Source organism: Myxocyprinus asiaticus, chromosome 23 (assembly GCF_019703515.2).
Source record: "Myxocyprinus asiaticus isolate MX2 ecotype Aquarium Trade chromosome 23, UBuf_Myxa_2, whole genome shotgun sequence".
Lineage (NCBI taxonomy): Eukaryota > Metazoa > Chordata > Actinopteri > Cypriniformes > Catostomidae > Myxocyprinus > Myxocyprinus asiaticus.
In genome coordinates, this window is record NC_059366.1 from 23,897,528 (window position 1) to 23,923,878 (window position 26,351).

The 26,351-nt window shown below is 41.8% G+C and overlaps 1 protein-coding gene across 9 annotated transcripts in view; it reads left to right on the plus strand.

Annotated features, from left to right (window-relative positions):
• The window catches only part of LOC127414134 (KH domain-containing, RNA-binding, signal transduction-associated protein 2-like), a 137,433-nt gene that overhangs the window by 76,303 nt on the left and 34,779 nt on the right, over nt 1-26,351 (plus strand). For all 9 annotated transcript variants that reach the window (XR_007892739.1, XR_007892740.1, XR_007892736.1 and 6 more), the window contains 2 exons: nt 1,814-1,941; nt 6,461-6,659. Coding sequence is in view for 1 of the 9 variants with exons in the window: in XM_051651918.1 (XP_051507878.1) it covers nt 1,814-1,941; nt 6,461-6,659 (327 nt within the window). In the remaining 8 variants the exon portion in view is untranslated. The remainder of the gene's footprint in view (nt 1-1,813; nt 1,942-6,460; nt 6,660-26,351) is intronic.

Below are 26,351 nucleotides of genomic sequence, written 5' to 3' on the forward strand. Positions count from 1 at the left end.
TATATTTGATGAATATGTAAGGAAAAGTGTATATTTTAGGTGCTGCAACTGGACACAATTTTTATTTATTTTTTAATCACATTTTTGCCTTCACTAGTTCATTTTCAATGGTCCTGTGATGTGAAAAAAGATAATTTTTTTTTAAAGTTCAAATGTTTAATGTAGAGTTCATTTGAAGTCATAAGCATAGTTTTAGATACAGTAGCATGTCCCACCATTTTGTGTTTCATGTCAACCTGGTTTATAATTATATATTTAGAATTATATCAATAAGATTTGCAATTATATATTCAGACTTACGCAATAAAATTATATGTTCAGAAAGAGACAAAAAATCATTCTATTTTTTAGTCTGACTGGATGGCTGGACACAGCCTGACCTGATGTTTCTAAGGCCCCTGTTTATATCATAAATAATGAATTACTATTGGTATTTTCAGAACATAATTAGCTTCAGCATGAGACACTCTGCATAATGAATCCATCAGGATGCTTATTATATCTGATCAGCATAAAATACATTTCTGTCTGTCCATTTTTGCAGTCATTTCTCAGTTGAAGGGGAAAATGTAATCAGACTGCTTGTAAGTGTCCCTGTGCAGCTTGCAATGAAAGTAAACCTATATCAGTTTGTCTGAGAGATGTATGTAGCGATTAAATGTCTAAGGTTACTAAGAAACAACTTAATCACCCCCTTAAAATATGTCTCAGTCCTATTTCCAAAGAGTTTTACCAATTAGTACTTTCTATACAGTATATGTTTACCACACATCACAGATGTTTTGAACAAAATGTCATAGTCATACTGTAGCTATCAAAATATATATATATATTTTTGAAAAATACAATAAATATCAAGATATAGAATTTAATTGTCAAACCTTTCTTTTTAAAATGATTGCATTTCCCATAAAGGTCTGGAATTTGCCATAAACAAGTATGCATCCTTTATGCAAATATGAAATCTTCATTAAGCTTGTATCTTGTGAAATGATCAGAAAAGTAAAAGAAAAGCAAGTCAATTGAGTGGACATACAAGCAGCTCTTTATCCCAGTGCTTCAGTCTCTATTTATTGTTCAAAAGGCCACTCTCTTCTTATTGCTATATCTGAAATTTGCTTGTACCCAGCTGTTGTGCCAAACAGGAAGGAAAATAAGTGGCTGGTGGAAATGAGCCTGCGTTTATCTTCCTGTGGCACTGACATGATAATAAAATAAGCGCTATCCACTCTGTAATCGGCCTTGTGATTCAGGACACTGTCATGTTCAATCAAATGAGAGAGGAACTTTATAAATGCAGAAAGTGGAATTATTTTTTCACAACAATGCACTGATAGCTGATGTCAAACAAAGTTAATAAGCAACCGCTCCCTATTTATCTCCTGCCCCTATCATTTCTCTTATTCTAAATGTATGTGCATTCCAGTCCCTAATTCTACACCATATTTTCAGTGTGTGTTGGAGTATGCCTCATATGGTGCCTTTTTTTGTCAATATGTGTGCAAAAATGCATCTTTTCCTCCAGATCTGAAAACAAGCTTAAACAGGTTTAATTTTTTTATCCTTGTCAGCAAAACTTTCTGGCAATCTATTTAACGCTCCCTGCCAACGTTATGGCAATACATTTAAAGCTCAGTAGCTTTGACGCTGATGTCTGCAAGATGTATATCCAGCTTTATAATTGCCTTTTGCAATTATTTAAAACAAGTGTGCCAAATAATATGCATATACAACACCTTTAAGTTGGCTAGGAGTGGTTTTTAATTAGTATATAAAGTATATGATGTAAAGTATGCAATTTTAACCCCCACAGGATTACAATGATGAAATCAGGCAGGAGCAGCTGCGTGAACTATCTTACTTAAACGGCTCAGATGACCCAAGCAGAGGAAGAACTGTACGAGGACGTGGCATGCGTGTGGCCTCCACCGTCTCCACACGGTACAGTAAACATCACCACCCCTCTTCAGAACCATAGAAACATTAAAGGGATGGTTCACCCAAAAATGAACATTTTGTCATCGTTTACTCACCCTCATGTCATTCTAAACCTATATGTCTTTCATTCTCTGTGAAATACACAGAGATGTTAGGAAGTGCATTAGCCTCGGTCATGATTCACTTCCACTGCATCTTTTTTTTCCACACAATGAAAGTAAATGGTGACTGAGGCTGTCATTCTGCCTTACATCTCCTTTTGTGTTTCACGGAAAGAAGAGAGTCATACAGGTTTGGAACATTGTGAATGTGACAGAATTTTCATTTTAGGGTGAACTATTCCTTTAACTCTTACAGAATCCCAATTCTCACTTCCAAACATCTGTGCACTATTGGATGATGAAAGTGCCCTGAGCACCTCTGGCTCAGTGTTGTGAATCAGGTTAGCAGGTGAAGCTTTAATTGTTCTCATCAAAAGCATAACCGCCATACATTATTTACAACTTTCATATCCTAAACATGTTCTGCCTCTTTAATGTTTATTTCATAAATTCCACACTTGCTTTGGCTTGATTAAGCCTCTGAAGATCCCTCTAGGATTCCCTCACAACAACAACAGCTTGCACTACCTCAGGTAGTAATAATAGATTCAAAATACGGCCTTATTGCTTGTCGTTGCTGACGGATAAAGCTATAAAGGGCCTCATCCCCTTGGTGTGCTCCTTGTGGTGCCCTGAGAAGTCATTACCACAAATCAGCATGGAAAAGCAACACTGATGGGGCCATTAGTCTCTGAAGTATCTTTGGATTTGGATGGATGGAATGTAAATCTCTACCGACCGCAACATCTGCCATTCAGCAGTGCTGCCAACTCCATCTTCTGCCTTTTGCAGACAGAAATTCTGCAGGTCCAGAAATAGACAACTTCACCCCTTTATTCCACAAAGGTGTTGTAAGGATGTATTTGTCTATTGTACTAACACGAACACCTGGACATGAGAGTAAAACAAATGTATACTTTCAGATAAACAGTGTAAAAAAAAAATTTTTTTTAATCAGTACCATGTCCTACAAAGCAGTTACTGACACTGAAACTGAGAAAAATGATTGTCCAGCCAAATGTGGAATATAAAATTTTCTCACTCTGTTTTCTCTGAATCGGAGCATAGATGAGTCAAACCTGTCTGTCACAGGACAGATCATAGTCTATGAGTTATTATAATAATTCAGTCATAATTCAATTTTGACATAATGCGTAGGTACTGCATTTTGCCTTTGCATGGCAGTATATTTTATCTTGCTTTCCAGTACCAAATATCTAAACATTCTTTAAGGAATAGTTCACCCAAAAATGAAAATTTTCTCATAAATTACTCACCCTCATGCAATCCCAGATGTGTATGGCTGTCTTTCTTCTGCTAAACACAAATTAAGATTTTTACAAAAATATCTCAGCCCTGTTTGTCCATTCACTGCAAGTGAGTCAAAAAGGCACATAAAGGCAGCATAAAAGTAAACCATAAGACTACAGTGGTTTAGAAGTTTAAAAATACAAAAAATTGCCTCAAAATCAACCTTTAGACACCACATGCAACAGATATTTTGCAGTGCATAGTGACAAACAGGTGTTTAGGAAAGTACTGTGATAGATTTTTTTTTTTTTTTTTTGCTATTTAGTGTTTTGGGAGAAAATCAAATCAAAGGAGCCTTTTACCCTGCTGAGCCTTTAGCCACGTTGTACCCTACTCTGTGTCCACTTTTACTTCCACGTGCTTCTTCTTTTGTTTATAGCGGTTTGCATTCTTTGTGCATATCACCACCTACTCTACAGGGAATAGAATTTATTGTAAAAAAAAAAAAAAAAGACCAAAATATGGATCTGTTTCTCACCCACAATATACACCCTATAATATCACTTCTGAAGACATGATTGAACCACTGGAGTCATTTGAATTACTTTTATGAAAAGTTTGTTTGCTTTTTTGGAGCTTCAAAGCTCTGGTCACCATTCACTTGCATTGAATGGACCAACAGAGCTGAGAAATTCTTCTAAAAATCTTCATTTGTGTTTTAAAGAAGAAAGAAAGTCATACACATTTGGAATGGCATGAGGATGAGTAAATGATGAGAAAATTTTCATTTTTGGTGAACTATTCCTTTAAAGTAAGACTGTGACGAGGAGGTGGGTGGGGCTATGCATGCCCGGCCCCTAATCGGGTTAATCAGCCGAGGAGAGGGATAAGTACAGCGGAATGTGGCAGTTCGAGAGCGAGAGAGCCACACACAGCTGTCGTGTGTGCATTTGTGTTCTGTGTCTTTTTGTTTAAGTTTTCATTAAACCATTATTTTGATGGTTTAGCCAGTTTCCGCCTCCTCCTTTCCCATTTTGAACCTTGTTACAATGGTGCCGAAGCCCGGAAAAGAAGGAGGGATGCGCTATCGTGGAGTCCTCACCACTACCAGCCAACCGAGGAGCAGCCGCGGCCGTCCGCCCGGGGACGGAGACGTAACTGCTGGCCGCCGAGGATCTGAGGCACGCTGCCGTTTCCCCCCATAGGGAAAAAACAGAACACAAATGCACACACTGCAGCTGCGTGTGCCTCTCTCTCTCTCGAACTGCTGCATTCCGCTGCACTTATCACACAGTTCAGCTGATTAGCCCAATTGGGGTTCGGGCGTGTGTAGTCACGGCCCAGCCCTGCCCTCCTCCTCGTCACAAAGATAAATTTATTTGAGAAGCAAAATTTGGATTCCAATTTTGGACTTGTTTTAAGCATGAATCTAACATAGTTGAGTGAGGTTTATGCTTAAAACAAGAAAAAACTATCTGCCAATGTGGTAAGAAATATTAAGATATTATCTTATTATCTTACTCAGTTTCTTGTTATATAGATGTTTCAATATTTTGCTGGATAACAAGACAAAAAAAGATTTGCAGTGATGCCTTTTCACAGGTCTCTAGCACTAAATCCCATAGATCAGCAAAGATCTGTCCCTCAACGGACTGAAAGCTCAAGTAACAATGTGTTATCCACCATTTTCCTATGTCCTGTGATGCTTAGCGAGAAATATGGGCGTTAATTCCATTGTCAAGTTAACACATCTGTTGTTGCATTGTACATCCATTCATTCTTTTGTTGTGGTGTTGGAATTTTGAGGAGAGCGTGTATGATTTCGTATGGACATATATCAATCACTATATCAGTGTGTTACTGAACGACAATAAACTGCAAAAAAGTCATAAAGACAAAGAAAGCACGAACAAAACCGGCATGCTGTTTCTCCCAGATGCAGTTGAGATTTAATCTAAGCACAAACGCAACATTCCGAGCAAAATTATTGGTTGTTTTAGTGGAGTACCTGTGTTAGTTCAGTTTCAGATGTGTGTGCTTGTCATCTTGTCACCCTGCATGTTGAAATCAGACAGACACACTAAGGAAGAGCTGTGAAGTTCTCATCCTTGGGTATGTAATCACTTTGTCAAGTTTTCCGATCGGATGGTTATTTCCTTTTGAGTTTAAACATTTGTTCGGTGGGTGATTGACTGGTGAGAGGTGGTGCTTCGCTGCTGACACATCAGGACGCCGTTTTAAACGGTTTTTGACTACCTCTGTATGTGTGTTTTGCACCCTGTTTACAACTATATTTAGCGCTGACCTTTGCGATGAGTCATCCAAAACGTGTCTTATTACTAGCTGTAAACAGGGTCTTAAAATGATTGCAGCCAGAGCTAGGGAATGCTGTAGAACGACTTCCGGCGGAAGTCCCACCCACATTCTTTTCCCCAGTAAGACCCCCAGGAAAAAGGTGGATACAGGCTGGTTTTTGAAGCCTATTAGAATGTGCTTCACTGCCTCGACTACAATGTGTAACCAGAGCAGTGCTGTGAAAAGAGCTGAGATAGGTGAAGATTGCAATATGTTTTAAAACTCTACTGTCTCCGCTCATTGAGTCATTGGCTTTATGGTTCACAGGGCTTTAATGGGCTGTTGGAGATAAAAAACACTATCTAAGAGCAGCTCACTGTTATAGTACTGCTGAAACTGACTTCATACACAAAATGCAAATTTTTCAGTACTGCACTGATCTTGTTGCCACTGCATCAAGCCTTTAGTATGCAACACTACAGAAATTATGAAACCACAAAAGAGCTGTATTGCAGTGATATAAAAAAAAAAAAAAAAGCCATGGACAGGCTTTAATACTGTAAAAGGCTGTCTGCCAGACTTTCTTGTGTTGTCCACAGCTCATGTTGTGCATAAAAGGTTTTACTTATATATCTTTTTTTTTTTTTTTTTTTTTTTGCATTTTCTGCGAGAACTTTTAGATTATATTAGCTAAACTACTGCATTTTGTAACATAAAATGAACCTACTAAAGTAGATGTTTTAAACATTAAATCCCCCCACTCCCCTTAAAATGGTGATTTTGGTATGTCTCAACTTAGAGGTCTCAGAGATCACAATAACGACATCATACAACGGTGTCATAACTTTGACATTATCTATTGAACTGATATTTAGAGAGCGAGGAGGGGCAGCTCCACCTCCTCCACCGGGACGAGGAGCAGCAGCACCCAGAGGAACTGGGGGTACACGTATCTCCCTTCCCACATCCACACTTGCCAGAGGAGTGTCTGCACCGCGGGCCAGAGGAACCCCAGCGACCCCTGGATACAGACATCCGCCACTGCAGGCCACGCACAAATCATACGATGACTATGTAAGTTGACTCCAATTCATTTCTCTTCATTAAAAATGATTTGTTGAGGTGTTTTTTTTTTAGATGTTTTTTTAGCTTTTGTCAGCTGGTCAGGGCTGGGAGTCTGACTAGATCAGATGAAGACCAGCTTGGCCAGGCTGGGAGACCAACTAAGCCAGCTTAGACAGGTGGGGAAAAAACACTCACAGGAATGTCCTTTATATTTACCAAAGGTTAAATTAATCAGTGAAGGGAGAACCCATTCTGACAGATAGGAAACCATAAGATCCGTTGACAAAGAATTTCTTGGTGGTGCAAGAGAAAAGCATCTGCTCACCCCATTTACAGTTATCTGTGGGGAGTCCCAATACCACCCAATATATGAGAGCATATTTATAACTATGATATTTATATATATTATTGATAATGATGAATACAGTAATACAATTATTGATGATGGTGATGATTAATGAAGCCATTTATTTATTTATTTATTTTGGCAGATGCTATTTGTATCCTGGTGCAAATAATGGTATATGCTATTCACACCCCAGTGCAAATAGTCGCAGATATTATTTTCGGAGTGTCATTCTGCACCCCGGTGTAAATAGCATCTGCCACACAGTGCAGCTATTTGCACCCTAATAGTCTGGTGGAACCACAGAAATATACAATAAATTACACACTATATGTCGATGCTGTGGCGTGGGTTATAAAGTTGGTGTGTGAATGTGTAGTGTTGTCCCAGCGATCACGATTCGAATCTGCCTTTTGTCCTATTCTTTTTTCCATCTGATTTCCTGTATCCACTCTTAATATTTCCTTAAATACTACTTAAAATAATAGATAAAAATGTATATAAATGTTGATTTCATCACAGTGATTTGGTCACGGTGAATGTCGGGGAGTGCAGAGAAAGGTTTGATCTGGAGACGGGGTCTGTCAATTGCACTCGTTCCCGCGGCTCGGCATTGCTTGTGTGTAGATTGCATCACAGTATGACTAATATTGTAGTAACCATGTTTTTTGACAGAAACCATAGTTTTAATGCAATTAACCATGTACAGTAATATGGTGGTTATATTGTAACCATGGTTAATTTTGTGGTTACTGTAAATTTACAACAAATTACCATGGTGAAACCATGGTTACTGTAGTAAATTCAAGGTTATTTTTTCTAAGGGAAGGTTAGGGTTAGATTTAGGGGTAGGGGTTAATGTAATATATTGTGTAAATAAACACAATAAACACACTGCAGTGATGCCCATACTGTATGTTAGAAAATATGGGTGCAATTAGTATCTACCATTATTTGCACAAGGGTTGGGGTGCAAATAATATCTGCCACTTTCACTGGGGTGTAAATAGTATATACCATTGCAAATAGCATCTGCCTATAATTTTCAACCCCAACCCCGGTGCAAATAATAGTAGATACTAATTGCACCTGGTGCAATATTGTCAGATGCTAGTTGCACCCTGGTGCAAATGATGATGGATGCTATTTACACTCCAGTGCAAATATTGGCAAATATTATTTGCACCCCAACCCCAGTGCAAATAATTATAAATTTTAATTGCACAATGGTGCAAACAGTGTCATATACTATTTGCACCCATATTTAAATACTAATATACTGTATGGGCATCGCTGCACTGTGTTTATTGTGTTTATTTAGAATCACACAGACACACTACATCAACCCCTACCCCCAAAACCTAACCTTAAACTTACCTTAGAAAAAATAACATCTCTGGTTACACATGTAACCTCGGTTCCCTGAGATGAAGGGTACGAGACATTGCTGTAAGCATTATGGGGAGTGTCCTTCACATGACCTTGTTGAAACCCTTATACAATCACGCTAATACTCTGAGTGGCAATGGTGTCTGAGCCCCGCCCCTTTAGGCGCGCAGTCAGCCTATATAAGTGGGTGCTCAGTCACCATTTCTTCAGAATTTTCTGACTGAGGGACAACAGTGAGTCACTCGTATTATGAAACTCTGAAGTAGTAATGCAGCCAGCTTTTACAATGTCTCGTTCCCTTCATCTCATGGAACCGAGGTTACATGTGTAACCGGAGATGTTCCCTTTCGATTCATTTCACTCGACATTGCTGTAAGCACTATGGGGAATGATATCCCATCATGCTGCACTACGTGACACTAAATAGAGATATTCATAAGGAGTCACAGGCCACAGGCTGATGACTTATAAGTCATATTAAAGTGTATATGAATAGTCCCATGTGGCGGACACCAGATGGAAATTTATGTAGTCTGGGATCTATATGAACCATATAGATATACACAGTATGGATTATTAACCCTCTCACAACATGTTTGGAAAAGTAGGTTTTATTTCTTATGGGAATGCTTATGACTTTTAAAGAGGCAGTTCAACAGCATATAATTAGGTGGCTGTGTTGATTATAGTCGGTAGCCAACCTGTAATAAGGGCTTGGTCTCACCCGCTTGAATGTAAGAAGTGCTCTATACAAGGAGGACTTGTGAGGAGGTGGACGCCACATCCAGGTTATAAAATCTTGCGAATGTGTTTTGTGATGACCATCCTGCTGCCAAACATACAGCATGTCCTGTAAGGACACACCGTTTGTCCAATCCAGTGAAGAGGCCATCTGGTTGAATGTGCTTTAACACCAATAGGGCAATTCACACCCTGTGATTCGTAAGCAAGGGCGATCGCATCAACGATCCAATGAGAGAGCCTTTGTTTGGAGATGGACATTCCTTTTGTGTGTCCTCCACAACAAATAAAGAGCTGATCCGACAGCCTAAACTGACGGGTGCGCTCAACATATGTATGCAATGCCCTCACCGGGCATAACATATGCATAGATTGCTCTTCATCTGAATTAAATGGTGGGGGAAAGAAGACTTGCAAACGAACCACCTGAACCCTGAAGGGCGTTGATAAAACTTTAGGCACGTAGCCTTTTTTAGGTTTAATGGTGGCTTTTGACAGATCTGGACCAAACTCCATGCTGTCAGTCGACAGCGACTGTATGTCACCCACCTGTTTCCTTTAAGGAAAGCACCTGCAGCTCAACAGATTCCAATGGCTTGAACAGGGAGTTTGTGAGTGCCTTCAGCACCAGATATAAGTCCCAAGTCGGCACCAAGTCGGCACCATAGCAGTGTGAAGGGGGTTCAAACTCCTCGCTCCCCTAAGGAACTTTTGGACTAGATTATGTTTGCTTATCGACAAGCCAGCATCCAGGGCATGGAATGCTGAGATAGTCGCTACATAAACCTTGAGCATTGATGGGGTAAGACCAGTGTCCAGCCGCTCTTGAAGGAATGTCAAAATCTCAGCTATGGGGCAGTTCACCGGGTCTTTACTACGTGAAGAACACCAATTTGCAAACACATGCCATTTAAGTGCATAGAGGCATCTCATGGACAGTGTTCTAGCCTGTAAAATGGTGTTAATCATGATTGAGCCAGTTCTGGCTGGTCCGTTGTTCTCTGTTCAGGGGTCACACCTCTTGGTTGCATAGTTCTGGCTGGGGATGCAAAATCGTGCCTTGTGCTTAAGATAGAATGTGTTGCTTCAGTGGTATTTCCCATGGATGGCAGTCTAGTATTTCTATCATCTCCGGAAACCAGGACTGATTGGGCCATTTTGGCGCAATTAACAGAACTGTTTCCATGTCCACTCAAACTTTTCTGATGACAGAATGAAGGAGGCGCACACGCAGAAATGCATACTTGCATTTCGTCGGCCATTTGTGAGCTCAGCGGGGCTTTGGACATGGATTACCAAAGTGTTCTCCATGGAGGCGAATAGGTCAACTTCCGCTTTGCCAAATATTTCCCAAATCCTCATCACTGTCTGAGGATGAAGTCTCCATTCCCCTGGTAATGCTCCCTGGCATGACAACAGATCCACTCCAAAATTCAGATGGCCCGGAACATGTGTTGCACGTAATGAGAGGAGACGACGCCCCCTCCATTGGAGGAGGCGTTGTGTCATGCTCATTAATTGTGCCGTTCAAACTACTGTTGTGTTCTCCGAATGAATCAGGACGTAGTGATTCACAATTTTGGAATGAAAAGCTCTCAAATCTAGAAAGACAGCCAGTAGTTCTAGGTGGTTGATGTGCACGCCCATTTCGCACCTGTTCAGGTGCCGAAAATCGGGCATCCATCACACACCACACCCCATCCTGTGTTGGATTCATCTGTGGTCACCACTTTTCTTCTGAAAATTTGACCCAGCATAACACCCTGTTGGTAGAAGGCCAGCACTGTCCATGGTGCTAAAGCAGCCATACAGTGGCAAGTCAAAGCGATGCGCATGCACCCGAGCCCCCAGTCGCGAAGAGGAACGTGTCGTTTGAGCCAGTTCTGGAGAGGTCTCATGTGTAACAGACCTAATGGTATGACAGCAGATGCTGCCACCATAAAACCCAGCATTCTCTGAAATGACTTCAGTGGCAATTTTTTCCCCAGTTTGAACTGAGACAGACATTGGAGAATGGTCTGTACGTGCTCATTCGTGAGGTGAGGAGTCGAGACGGACTCCTAAAAAGGAGATTTGCTGGCTGGGGAAAAGTGGGCTTTTCGCCCAGTTGACATTCAGACACAGATTTTTCAGATGGCAAAGCAGCAAGTCTCTGTGTTTGGTCAGTAGTGCCTCTGATTGGGCTAGTAATAACCAATCACGAGGTAATTCAAAACACACATACCGTTCATTTTCAATGGGGAGAGTGGCGTATCGATACATTTCGTGAATGTGCAGGGAGCCAGAGACAGACCGAAAGGAAGGACTTTGAATTGATACGCAGTTCCCTCGAACGTGAATCTCAAAAACCGCCTGTGACGCAGTGCAGTTGGTACATGAAAGTACGCATCTTTCAGATCTATTGACGCAAACCAGTCCTGTGGGTAGATGTGGGATAAGATCTGTTTCTGAGTTAACATTTTGAATGGGCGTTTCGCAAGCGCATGATTCAAGCGTCTCAGATCAAGAATGGGCCGAAGCCTGCCGTCTTTCTTCGAGACAAGAAAATAATAGCTGTAAACCCTGCTGTGTGTGTCATAGTCTGGGAAAGTCTCTATTGCATTTTTTGCGAGGAGACTGTGAATCTCTGTGCGCAGCACTGGCGCATCCTGTGGTCGGACCACAAACTGGATTGTATAACCGTGCTCTATCATTTTTAACACCCAGTCTGACATGGCCATGAGGGCTCAACACACATTGGCGCAGTGGGACAGTGGGCCTATTGATTAGTTTGTTGTAGGAGATAGAGCGCCGCTCGCCATAGGGAAGCGGTTGAGCATATTGTGTGGAGTGTATGATATGTGAAGAGGAAATGGCCCTTTTTCTGAGAATGTGTGAGCTTCTCGGATTTGTACAATGGCCTTTTTTTTTTCTCTTTTGTGAGAACAATCTTTGTTTGAGTAATACACACAGAAGCAACATTTTTAACAATGTCGAATCCTGATGAACAGTATTGGGGAAGAGAATAGAAGCACTGTGTGCCTTGAATTGAGCCTTCTTCGGCTCTGGGCTGTGTATAGCGGCTAGCTCTGTGCTCCTCTTCACGGGACTGGGCATGTCAGGAACATATCTGCTACCCGGCCGGGGTTTTTCCGTTGGCGCGTTTTTCATGCTGAGACAGCAGGTGCTTACATTTGGGCCACGATGATGAGCCGTGGGAGGGAATGAGTGCAATCGACAGACCCCGCCTCCAGATCAAACCTTTCTCTGCACTCCTCGACATTCACCGTGACCAAATCGCTGCAATGAAATCAACATTTATATTCATTTTTATCTATTATTTTAAGTAGTATTAAAGGAAATATTAAGAGTGGAAACAGGAAATATGATGGGAAAAAGAGTATACAAATGGCAGATTAGAACCTCTGTCACTTGGACAGCACTACACAATCATACACCATCTTTGCACCCCACGCCACTGCAGATACACCTATTGTCTAGTCTGTTGTATATTCTTGTGGTTTTACCAGACTATTGGGGTGCAAACAGCCATGTGGCAGATGCTATTAATGCTGGGGTGCAAATAGACACTCTAGTTTTCTTTCTTTTTTTTTTTTTTTTTTAACCATTTATAGTAAAGAATGAAATCCACATTTTTTAGAATTTGCACCCAAGAGAACATCAAACTCCAACCCAATGAATAAAGCAATATTTCATGGATTGGATTCCCACTGAGCTTTTGCCTAATGCAAAAGCCCTATATATGCAGCACTGTGGCAAATTGGTCTGTCTGCATGGGGAAATGTTAGAGTACAGACTCATTACCAGAGTGAATTGAGTTGTACTGGAGAGCCTCTGTATTCCCAGAGACTTTGAGAACGTGGACATTTTTCTGAGTAATTGGGTCTGGAGTAGGTGTATGGAGGGAGGTGGACTTAGAAATGTGCAGTTTACATGGAACATATTTGAAGCCACCTTTCAAAATCTAATCTTGCCATACTCAATCTCAGGGATTTTTTCCACAGACATTGAGAATTCCAGAATATACAAGTAGTTTTGTTTCTAGAAAATGATTTCTAATTTTGCATATTTTATTTATCAGAAACTGCAATGTGTCCCGAATACCATTGATAAAAATCATTTGAGAGGATTCAATATCTTTCTAAATTACATACCTGTGTGATTAACTTGGCTGAATTTCAGTCATCATAGCCACAACCAGAATGATTACAATAAGCAATTTTGGAAATTTTTGTTAAAAAAAAAAATAAAAAAAATAAAATAAAAAAAATAAATGGAATCATTAAAGTTTATATATGTATATATAGTCACAAAAAAACCTTGCTAACTGTGCAAAGGGTACTTCTCCATAGCCTTAAAACTAAAGTGTATAATTTATTTGAGGTTAAAATATGCTACCACAGCTTAATATGCAACAATTTGAAGTAATTTATAGGTTGATTCCTACACTGTTAAACACTGTTGTGGTGTGGCGTTATAAAAAATATTGCTCTGTTTGTTTGAGCATCCTGACCAGCCAGACATAGTAACTTTGGCTTAACCAATGGCATGTGTTTGGGAGGGTCTGACCGTTTCTGTCTATCAATGGCATATGGGGGAGTGCTTTGGAAACCTGTTTGAAAACAACCATTATTTCTTTTGTGTAGTAAAAAAGTGTTAGTGTCCATTTGGGATAATACTGCTCTTTCATTCATTCATTTTATTCATACACTAAATATGCGAGTGCCTAGTGTTTAGTGCGTCGTTTGGGACACAGCTACTGTGGCACTGATTCACAGGATTAATGAAGAACTGAGACCAATGAGAAATAGAGATTGAAGAAAGAATATGATTGTTTGTGTGTAGATATGTATGAACAAAACAAAGCAAATAATCTGGCCGGTTCTTTGATGAACATGCCCGCTGCTATTATTTAAACTTAAACTGTTATCCAGGTTTAAGATGTATGAAAAGAAAGACACGTGAACATCCACTGTGTTGTGTAGCAATGTTCTGCTCTTTTTGTTGGTGGGGATTTGAATCCAGTTAATCACAGCTCTTATGTAGATCAGCCAATCCATGCCAGATTGCCTCCTCCTCTCCCTCTCAGCACAACAGCTTTACTCAGAGATCACAAGTGCTTACTCAAAGGGCTCTTCAAACCAGTCAGACACTCCTCTATGTCTGAGCTTCTGCCCCTTTCATTCCCACAAGATAAACAGACTTCTGAATGTGCCTATGTAAAAAAACGATACAGATTTCTGTGGACTCACATTTCAAAATAATATTTTCAAGCTGCTCATTGATGTGTATTGTTTTCTTATGTTGTGGCCCTTTAAAGGTGAAGTGTGTAATTTTTAACATTTAAACACTGAATTTCAGCTTAATATTCAAGACTAAAAGTGAAGTATTCCTTGGTTGATGAAAAGTGTAAATGCTGTTGCTCTGTGGCACTATCAAAACATTGCTCTGTTTTTTTGAGCATCCTGACCAGAAAGACAGCAGTGTTGGCTCAGGCTATGTCTACATTAATCCAGATACATTTGAAACAGCGTTTTCATTTTCAAAATGCTATCCGTCCACACTGCCGTTTTCAAGCATTTTCCAAAAGTTGTTCGTCCACACTGAAATGTATGAAAACGCTTAAATCCCCTTACTGTGAATGTGAAAAATTGCTGATCATGTACAGTCTGAAACACAATTGTCCTTGTGTTCCGTCACTGGACTCCAAATCGGAGTAAACTTCCCGTCGCCTTTGAAGGAATGCAATGTGAATGTTGTACAAAGTAACATTTATCTTTAACAATGCTGTCAAAGTGAAAATCAGACTCACAGCGCCACTATAACACTGGCCGCCATCTTGATTGTTTTGGTTCAATGGATCACATGACTGCGTCACATGACTACAACTATGTCATCGTTTTCAGATATATCCCTTTTCCCAGTCCACACGACAACGTGAAGACTGTGTTTTCAAATGTATCCATTTTGGAGAGCGTTTTCAAAAAGCCCCAGAATCAGAATGAGCTTTACTGCCAAATATGCTTCCACCTACAAGGAATTTTTCTTGGTGACAGAAGCTTCCAGTCCACAAACAATACAACAACAAGACTACTGTTCTATTCTATTTATTTAAAAAAAAAATAGAATAAAAATAAAAAGCAAATAGAAATGCAAGTATACAGTATATAGAAATACACAATAAGACAGAAAATATATAGTATTTACGAATACAAATCTGTTATATACAGTGCAAGGGAATGTAATGCAGAAGAGGTAGGATATGTTAAATAATATAATTGACTAGGCTGTGTATTTGTCATGTGTATTTTGTTGGTTCATGTTTTTCATGTCTTTTATTTTGAAATTCTAGTTCCTGTTTCATGTCATGTGGGTCCATTGTCATGTGATTTCATGTTTCCCTCCATGTTCATGTGTCTTGTTTTCATTGGTTGATTGTCTTGTTATCTTGTTTAGAGTTCTTTGTGTTTATTGGTTATCCTTGTCATGTGTTCTCCCATGTTCATGTATTTAACCCTCATGTTTTCCATTGTCCTTGGTTAGGTATTGTTTGTTGTTGTAACTTTGATTGTTAGTTCATGTCAAGCCACGTTCATGTTAAGCCAAGTTTATGTTTATGTTTTATTTACGTTTGTAGTTAGGGTTTATGGATTACACTGTTGGGATAAATTTACACTTGGATTCTTTACTTCATGGTCATTGTCTTTGTCATTGCCAGTGCCAGCAACATCGTTACAGACGTTACAGAACGTTACAGTATTGCACATAAATATAGTATAGTTTTTAACTGTTCATGAGATGGATAGCCTGAGGGGGAAAAAAACTGTTCTTGTGCCTGATGGTTCTGGTGCTCAGTGCTCTGTAGCGTTGGCCAGACGACAACAGTTCAAAAAGGTAGTGGGCTGGGTGAGTGGGGTCAAGAGTGATTTTACCATCCCTTTTCCTCACTCTGGAAGCGCACAGTTCTTGAAAGGAGGGCAAGGGGCAACCAATAATCCGCTCAGCAGTCCGAACTGCCCTTTGTAGTCTTCTGATGTCTGATTTTGTAGCTGAACCAAACCAGACAGTTATTGAAGTGAAGAGGACAGACTCAATGACTGCTGAGTAGAACTGGATTAGCAGGTTGAACTTCCTCAACTGGCGAAGGAAGTACAACCTCTGCTGGTCCTTTTTCACAATGGAGTCAATGTGGGACTCCCGCTGTGGTCCTGTGAGATGGTAGTGCCCAGGAATCTGAATGACTCCACTTCTGCCACAGTGCTGTTTAGAATTGTGAGCGGGGTCAATGTTGGGGCGTTCCTCCTAAAGTCCACAATCATGTTGAGCGTGGTTGCAGGAGGTGTTGGTGTTTGTGTGAAGTGAAGGTCAGAGTGGGGTGTGAGACTGGGTTTTTCAAATCCACAGTAAAACACAGTCAAGTCATCAGCCAGTTGTTGGTTCCCTACAGTGTTGGGGGATGGTGTCTTGAAGTTACAGTTGTGCTCAAAATTTTGCATACCCTTGGAGAATTGGTAATATATGTACCATTTTTAAAGAAAATATGAGTGAGCAGGCACAACACATTTCTTTTATTTCTTATGGGATTCAAATTCAACTGTAGGTTATAACGGAATGGCACAATCATAAAACAAAACATGGCAACAATGAAAAAAAAAAATGAAATGTCCCCTGTTCAAAAGCCTGCATACCTTTATTTCTTAATACTATGTATTTCCCCCTTTAGCATCAGTGACAGCGTGCAGTCTTTTGTAATAGTTGTCTATGAGGCCCCAAATTCTTGCAGGTGGTATAGCTGCCCATTCATCTTCGCAAAATGCCTCCAGGTCATGCAAAGTCTTTGGTCGTCTTGCATGAACCGCACGTTTGAGATCTCCCTAGAGTGACTCGATGATATTAAGGTCAGGTGACTGTGATGGCCACTCCAGAACCTTCACCTTTTTCTGCTGTAACCACTGGAGGGTCAACTTGTCCTTGTGCTTAGGGTCACGGTCATGCTGGAAAGTCCAAGAGCGTCCCATGCGCAGCTTTCATGCAGAAGAATGCAAATTGTCTGCCAGTATTTTCTGATAACATCCTGCATTCATCTTGCCATCAATTTTCACAAGATTCCCCATGCCTTTAGAGCTCACACACCCCCAAAACATCAGTGAGCCACCACCATGCTTCACAGTGGGGATGGTATTCTTTTCACTATAGGCCTTGTTGACCCCTCTCCAAACATAGCGCTTATGGTTGTGACCATAAAGCTCTATTTTGGTCTCGTCACTCCAAATTACAGTGTGCCAGAATCTTTGAGGCGTGTCAAGGTGTTGTCGGGCATATTGTAACTAGGCATTTTTGTGGCATTGGCGCAGTAAAGGCTTCTTTCTGGCAACTCGACCATGCAGCTCATTTTTGTTCAAGTATCGTCGTATTGTGCTCCTTGAAACAACCACACCGTCTTTTTCCAGAGCAGCCTGTATTTCTCCTGAGGTTACCTGTGGGTTTTACTTTGTATCCTGAACAATCCTTCTGGCAGTTGTGGCTGAAATCTTTCTTGGTCTACCTGACCTTGGCTTGGTATCAAGAGATCCCCGAATTTTCCACTTCTTAATAAGTGATTGAACAGTACTGACTGGCATTTTCAAGGCTTTGAATATCTTTTTTATATCCTTTTTCATCTTTATAAAGTTCCATTACCTTGTTATGCAGGTCTTTTGACAGTTCTTTTCTGCTCCCCATGGCTCAGTATCTAGCCTACTCAGTGCATCCATGTGAGAGCTAACAAACTCATTGACTATTTATACACAGACACTAATTGCAATTTAAAAAGTCACAGGTGTGGGAAATTAACCTTTATTTGCCATTTAAACCTGTGTGTGTCACCTTGTGTGTCTGTAACAAGGCCAAACATTCAAGGGTATGTAAACTTTTGATCAGGGCCATTTGGGATGATTTCTGTTATCATTATGATTTAAAAAGGAGCCAAAAAACTTTGTGATAATAAATGGCTTCATATGATCTCTATCCTTAAATAAAAGACAGTTTTTTTGCATGATCAGTCATATTTTCAAAATCAATGCCAACATTTTACCATTTCTGCCAGGGTATGCAAACTTTTGAGCACAACTGTAGTAATGTCTTTCAGGCCTCTCCATACTGATGCAGTGTCATTAGCTGAAAACTTGTTTTTTAGCTTTTCAGAGTAGCTTTTTTAGCCACTTTAATTTCCTCATTCAGTGTGTTTTTGGCCTGATTATACAAGATTTTATCCCCGCTTCTGTAAGCATCCTCTTTGGCATGACAAAGCTGTCTGAGTTTTCCTGTAAACCATGGTTTGAAACAAGTCCTAGTAGGAATGCACATATCCTCACAGAAACTGATATATGATGTCACAGTATCTGTGAGCTCATCCAGACTGGTGTCTGCAGTTTCAAAAACACTCCAGTCAGTGCAGTCAAAGCAGGCTTGTAGTTGGTCCATCTCCTTACAGTCTTTACTACAGGTTTAGCTGATTTTAGTTTCTGCCAGTAGGTTGGAAGAAGATGAACCAGACAGTGGTCAGAGAGTCCCAAAACTGCTCTAGGGACAGAGCGATATGCATCCTTTAATGTTGTGTAGCAGTGGTCCAGTATACTTCTGTCCTTGGTGGGACAACTTTCATTGATGTAAAAGCATGTTCTACTGCCTCTCGTTTTCCCCGTTAACTCTGCAGTGTGATCCGGTCTGAACAGCTGAAAGCCTGGCAGATGTAATGCACTGTCCGGAATGGCTTCACTCAGCCAGGTTTCTGTGAAGCACAAGGCAGCAAAGTTTGAAAAGTCCTTGTTTGTACAGGTGAGGAGACGTAGTTTGTCCGTTTTGTTAGGGAGAGAGCAGAGATTTGCTAGATGAATACTTGGCAGCTCTGTTCGAAAGCCGCATTGTCGGAGCTTGACCAGCGTGCCGGCTCGCTTCCCTCTCCTGCATCTCATAGCGCACTTAAACAACACAGCTGCGCCTCCGACTAAAATGTCCAGCAAAACGTCCGAATAGTCAAAAACCGTCCCTGGTAAAACTGAATGAAAAAAAAAATTACTAAACACAGGACAAACAAAAACAACAAAAGTAGTGGAGAGCTCCACACCGAGGCGGCCATCTGCGGCTCCATCTTCATCATCAGTGTGGACGGAAAGCCAAAACGTAGAGAAAAATATATGTTTTCAAATGTATTAGTGTGGATGTTGCCTTAATTAATGGTGTGATTTTGGGGAGGGGACTATCTGTTTGTTCGACCTGAAGGGAAATAGAGTTATACCCAAAAAAGAGACCAGTTTGAACAATGATGACCATGAGTCAAAGTTGAAGTTTTAATCAGTTGAGAGAGAGTTTACTGAAGATAAAGTTCTCCACATTTTCAAAGGCAAAAGACAGAAAGAGAATATGAGTTCAGGATTTAACCTAACTTAGATTACAAAAACAACCATAATTACGGCATATGCAAATTAATTGACCATCTCTTACGAGTACAGGGTTCTGATGGGGGAACAGTACAGATAATTCTAGAAATCATACAAACGTGCTGTTCTCTACCACTACGTAAATGCCATGATTCAGAGCTGTGTCATTGTTTATCTTTCAAAACAAACCATAAGCAAACACTGTAAGGGTTTCAGGTTTGTCATAAATACGATTTAGATGTGCTAAGAATGTATTTATGTCAGTAATTAATTACATAAAACTTAAACGCAATAAAATCTCAGAGATCAAATACTTAAATTACCTGTAACATCAATGATTATAACACAGCCTGAATAAATCCTCATGATTAAAAATGCTTTGATTACCTTTTGATTATAACAATTACTAGTGAATTATTCAACTCATCAGTAGGCCAAAGAGACGGGGTAAACCAACCCCTTCACTCCACCCTTAGATGATTTTGAGGTTCAGAAACCCCACAATGGTATAAGTGAGGTCACTAAAGGAGATGAGAGTGCTAACGCATGCTTCACTGGCAGTCACACTTGTTTCTTCACTGCTGTAATTGTTTTGGGTTTTTTTTTTAACAATGGGCCTCGCTTACACCACTGACTTGACATTTCTGAGGTGAACTAATTATTGAAATGGAATTCTTCATGCAGAACTCCCTCGTTTAATACAACAGATGTACGACACACACCTCAAGAAAAACGTTTAATAATTTCCTGCTCAGACAGAGGCATGTGGTATGCCTGAAGGCTCTGCATATTATTTCAGGTTGGAGATTTCGAACTCCTACTTATGCTGAGGCAGTTATAAAAGAGGAAAAAGTAGCACTTACCTTTTTTTGTTTTTTGCTATGGGAATAACAGGAAGGGTTTGGGCTATGGCATGCAGCACCAGTTACATTGGTTTATACATGCAAATATCAGGCCTTGTGCATTCTATAATCTACAGGATATTCACTGTTTAGTGAATTCTGAATCAGAATCAGAATCAGCTTTATTGCCAGGTATGCTTACACATACAAGAAATTTGTCTTGGTAACAGGAGCTTCCAGCAACAAGACAGAGATAATAATAATAAGTAGAAAAAATACATAAATAAATAGAAATATAATAAGAATAAAAATTGGATATAAAATAAAGTATATATAGAATACACAATAAGACAAATATATATATATATATATATATATATATATATATATATATATATATATATATATATATATATATATGTAGTGCAAACACAAATCTTTATATGCAGTGCAAGGGAATGTAATGGCAGAAGAGGTAGGATGTGTTAGATAAATATAAAAAGACTAAACTGTGAATTGCACATAATTATTACTCAATGGGGCAGTTTTAACTGTTCATGAGATGGATAGCCTGAGGGAAAAAACTGTTCCTGTGACTGATGGTTCTGGTGCTCAGAGCTCTGAAGCGTTGGCCAGAAGGCAACAGTTCAAAAAGGTAGTGGGCAGGGTGAGTGGGGTCCAGAGTGATTTTTCCAGCCTTTTTCCTCACTCTGGAAGTGTACAGTTCTTGAAGGGAGAGCAGGGGGCAACAAGTAATGCTTTCAGCAGTCCGAACTGTCCACTGTAGTCTTCTGATATCCGATTTCGTAGCTGCACCAAACCAGACAGTTACTGAAGTGCAGAGGACAGACTCGATGACTGCTGGGTAGAACTGTATCAGCAGCACCTGTGGCAGGTTGAACTTCCTCAACTGGCGAAGGAAGTACAACCTCTTGGAGTGTTTTTCAGGGAAATCAGGGAAACAGTGGCTACGGCTATCACAGCTACTAGTCTTGCATGAAATAACCCCTATTAAAATGTATTGCAACATGATTTTCAAATGCCCACTAGATTGCTCTGTAAGAGATATTGCGGCATCTGAAGGTTAAAAGTAAAGGCCTACTTGTCTGTCATCAGCTTTCTGAATGTGTTCTTTTATTTGGGTGATTGTAAAAGTTTATGTAACAGGAAACAAGTGCTCCTATATTCCTGCATTGATGTTACAAGATGGTTGACAATGAAATGTCCTAGTTTATCACAGTTCAATGGAGAGTTCACTCCAAACATTTCTGCTGCCACCTTCTTAAAAAAAAGTACTGTAAGAATTTTGCATTAGGTTCTTTGCATGTACATTGGATTGTTCTCTCACTCAAACTTGTGGTTTTATACTTCTTTCCCAGTATTCCCATAAATATTCATGTGATTTTTCTTGGGTCGGTGGAAGGTGTAAAGATTTTGAATAAGCTGTCATCATATATAAATAGGCACATCAATTATTTGTGGGGGGTGTCTGAAATCTGAAATAAATAAATAACCTGGCCATGCAATTTGCTTGATTAAATTATTTGTGATATAATTATTACCTGAGGCAAAGACTGTGTAAATTTCTTCTCTTCAGTTTGAAATCTTGTGCTCCTGAATATGAGATGTCTCTAAATATGGAATAGCACATGGTAATTGACAAATTTGCCTGGAGAAACTCAGGGAGCAGCTGTTTTAGGAAAAAACATCAGTTCCTCAGCAAATCACAATAACTCCATAGGGTAAAATGTAACATTGCAAAGGCATATTTAATAAAGCAGTAAGCCATTAGTGACTGTGCATTACAGCAAGGATATATAACCAAATAATCAATATTGGGGGGGTCCAATCAGTCATTGAAACAGTCACTAAAAATGCCATATTGATCAGCCACTGTTCTGAATATTGGGGGAATGTGTCCCCCTTAAAAGGATAGTTCACTCAAAAATTAAAGTTCTATCATCATTTATTCACCTTCACTCTTGTTGCAACCCTGTATGACTTTCTTACTTCGGTAAAACACTAAAAGAGATGGCCATTAATGGTTTTAGAAAATGGCGACAACAGATACATGATAAAATGTGCTTATGTTCAATAAAAAGTTACATTTGTTAATGTTAACAATCAAAATAAACAATGCTTTTGCCAACTAATACTATTCATTAGCCTAACTGTATCACAGTATTACAGGCTGATTACAGTTGCCAAGCAACATAGCTACTTTGCAGATTAATGTAAAATTTATGGTCACAGTTATGAGTTTACTGCATTTTACAAGCTTTGAATGTGGCTCTTCCAATTAGAATAGTCAGAACAATCCTTTTTATAATAAAGCAATGCACGTATTAGGATGACTACATTCTAATGATCTTATGATCTAAATTCTAGTCTATTGTTTAAAAGCAGCTACAGTTGCTAAAATGTGATGGTTAATTCAACCCAGTCTCATGACAAGTCATAATAATAGTACGAGCTGGGCAGCTGCCGAAATCGTAAGAAATTTTACGTGTTGGCTCATACAGAACTGACAAATTTTAATCTCATAGAAAAACAAAACAAATGAACCATCAAATAATGTTTTACAAATTTTGCTAAATTTAATCCCTAACGCAAATCTAAACCTAACTATTTAAAGTCTAAACCCTTACCCAAACCTTAAATCTAACTATGATTTTACAAGGAAATATATTCAGTGTACCACAGAAGAAAGAAAACTTTTTGGTTTGGAACAAGATGAGGGAAGCTTATTACAGTTTACTGATTCGTACTGCATAAATAAATATGGAATGAGTAACAAAATATGTTCATAGGTGGTTCCTTTCTTCAAATGAAGTGTGGCAAGAGGGACACAACGTCTCGTTCACTCCATCAGGGAATGGAGGTTACAAAGTAACCATGATGTTCCCTATCTGTCACTCACTCGATGTTGTGTCGATGTAGTGACGCTAGGGGTCCCTATACAAAATGCCACAACTATCTGAACTGTGTTACATGAGCTAGCGGTGCATGACGGGCAGACCGCTGTGTGCCTCGTAGCCAGCGCACCAGACCATCACATAACCTCCCCAATGCTCTTATGAGCGTCGAACGGTCCTTCAGGAACAAGTCAACTGCCCAACTATAGGGACAGGCTAGCCCATCCGAGGCCTGTTTTCCTCTCTTTTCTCCCCAAAAAGAGTGGAATTTGTTAACCGACTGGGATCCATAAGTGTCTACATCAGGGGGTGTCACTCCCAAGGGGAAGACACCGCGGAGACCACACCCCGCCCAAAGGGGGGGGGGGGGGTATTTTGAACAGGCAGTGGGAGGATTCCTGGGAAGCAAACAGGTCTAACTGTGCTCGACTGAATCGACTCCAAATAAGCTGGACCACCTGAGGGTGAAGTCTCCACTCTCCCCTGAGGGTAACCTGACATGACAGCACATCTGCTGCGGTGTTGAGGTCGCCCGGGATATGAGTGGCTCGTAGTGACTTGAGGTGCTGCTGACTCCAGAGGAGGAGACGGCGGGCGAGTTGTGACATGCAACGGGAGCGTAGACCGCCTAGACGTTGATGTACGCTACCGTCGCTGTGTTGTCCGTCCGGACCAACACGTGCTTGCCCTGGATCAACGGCCGGAACCTCCACAGGGTGAGCAGTACTGCCAAGAAATCTAGGCAGTTGATGTGCCAATGCAGCCGCGGGCCAGTCCAGAAGCCAGCGGCTGTGTGCCCGTTGCATACGGCACCCCAGCCCATCTTGGAGGTGTCTGTTGTAACCACAATGCGCCTGGAGACCTGCTCTAGGGGAACCCCTGCCCATAGAAATGCAAGGTCAGTCCAAGGACTGAAGAGGCAGCGACAGATCGGCGTGATGGCCATGCGATGTGTCCCGCGGTGCCATGCCCATCTCGGGACTCAAGTCTGAAGCCAGTGCTGAAGCGGTCTCATATGCATCAACCCGAGTGGTGTGGCTGCCGCTGAGGATGCCATATGCCCCAGGAGCCTCTGAAAATGTTTCAGTGGAACCGCTGTCCTCCATCTGAATGCCTTCAGACAGCTCAGCACCGACTGTGCACACTCGTTCGTGGGGCCAACTCCAGACCGAGAAAAGAGATGCTCTGAACTGGGGAGAGCTTGCTCTTTTCCTAGTTGACCCAAAGCCCCAGTCGGCTGAGGTGCCGGAGCACAAGGTCCCCGTGTGCGCACAGCAACTCTCGAGAGTGAGCTAGGATTAGCCAGTCATCGAGATAGTTGGGGATGCGGATGCCCACTTCCCTTAGCGGGGCAAGGGCTGCCTCTGCGACCTTCATGAAGACGCGAGGGGACAAGGACAGGTCGAAGGGGAGGATCTTGTACTTGTACGCCTGGCCTTCAAAGGCAAACCGCAGGAAGGGTCTGTGTCGAGGTAAGACCAAGATGTGGAAGTACGCGTCCTTCAGGTCTACCACCGCGAACCAATCTCGATGCCGGACGCTCGCTAGAATGCGTTTTTGTGTCAGCATCTTGAACGGGAGTCTGTGCAAAGCCCGGTTCGGTACTCGCAGGTCCAGGATTGGTCGCAACCCATCGCCTTTCTTCGGTACAATGAAGTAAAGGCTGTAGGACCCTTTCTTCACCTCAGCTGGAGGGACAGGCCCTATTGTGCCCTTGCGCATAAGGGTCGTGATCTCCGCACGCAAGGTAGTGGCGTTCTCGCCCTTCAACGAGGTGAAGAGGACGCCGCTGAACCTGGGCGAGTGCCTGGCGAACTGAATCACATAGCCGAGTCGGACGGTCCGGGTCAGCCATCAGGACGGGTTGCAAAGCATGAGCCACGCGCCCAAACTCCAGGTGATGGGGACCAAGGGAATGATCACATCGGATGTACCGGCGGGTGGGGCCTCATGGCGGGGCGGAGCTCGAGGTGTCACGTCGAGGGGACTCAAGCCCCGTGGCCATGCTTAGTCCAGGGACATCGAAGCACTTACCTGGCTCCTGCCTCCCACCATAAGATTGGCCGAGGAGGGGGGAGGAGGAATCTCGGTCTTAAGCCGCGCCAGTGCAGGATATGTTGTAAGGCCTCCGTCTGCTTCTTCACTGCCGAGAACTGCTGGGAAAATTCCTCGACGGTGTCACCAAACAGGCCAACCTGGGAAATGGGGGTGTCAAGGAACCGTACCTTGTCCGCCTCTCCCATCTCGACCAAGTTGAGCCAAAGGTGGCACTCCTGGACCACCAGGGTGGACATCACCTGCCCGAGAGACCGCGCCATGACCTTCGTCGCCTGGAGAGCGAGGTCGGTCACCGAGCACAGTTCCTGCATCAATCCCGGGTCAGAACTCGTGCAGGTCTTTTAGCGCCTTGGCTTGGTGTACTTGCAGGAAAGCCATGGCGTGCAGGGTGGAGGCGGCTCGTCCAGCGGCACCGCAGGCCACAGTCGTCAGGGATGGTGTAAACCTACAGGCCCTGGATGGGAGCTTCGGGCGCTCACACCAGGTGGTGGCGCTCTGTGGACACAAGTGCACTGCGAGTGCCTTATCCACCTGGGGGATCAACGAATACCCCCTGGCCGCTCCACCATCAAGGGTAATGAGAGCGGGGGACCTGAAAGACTGGGACCGGGCAATAAAAGGTGCCTCCCACGATCTTGTCAGCTCCTCATGCACTTCCGGAAAGAAAGGGACAGGGGCGGGGCATGGCCGTGGGTGGTGCCCTGAGCCTAGGAACCAATTGTCGAGCCGCAAGGGTTCAGGGGAGAGTGGAGGGTTCCACTCTAGCCCAACGCTCGCAGCCGCCCGGGAAAGCATGTCTGTCACTGAGACTGGGCGACCATACCTGAAGGAGGAAGCCCAGCCAAAGCCTCTGCGTCAAACTGGACGATCCCGCTCTCCGATGCTGCGCTCGATAACTCATCATCTTCCCGAGTTCCGAATGAGAAGTCGAACTCGCCCTGAGACGAGTCGGCGGTCTCGTCCGAGAGCCTGACCGGGGCAAGTGAGCATGC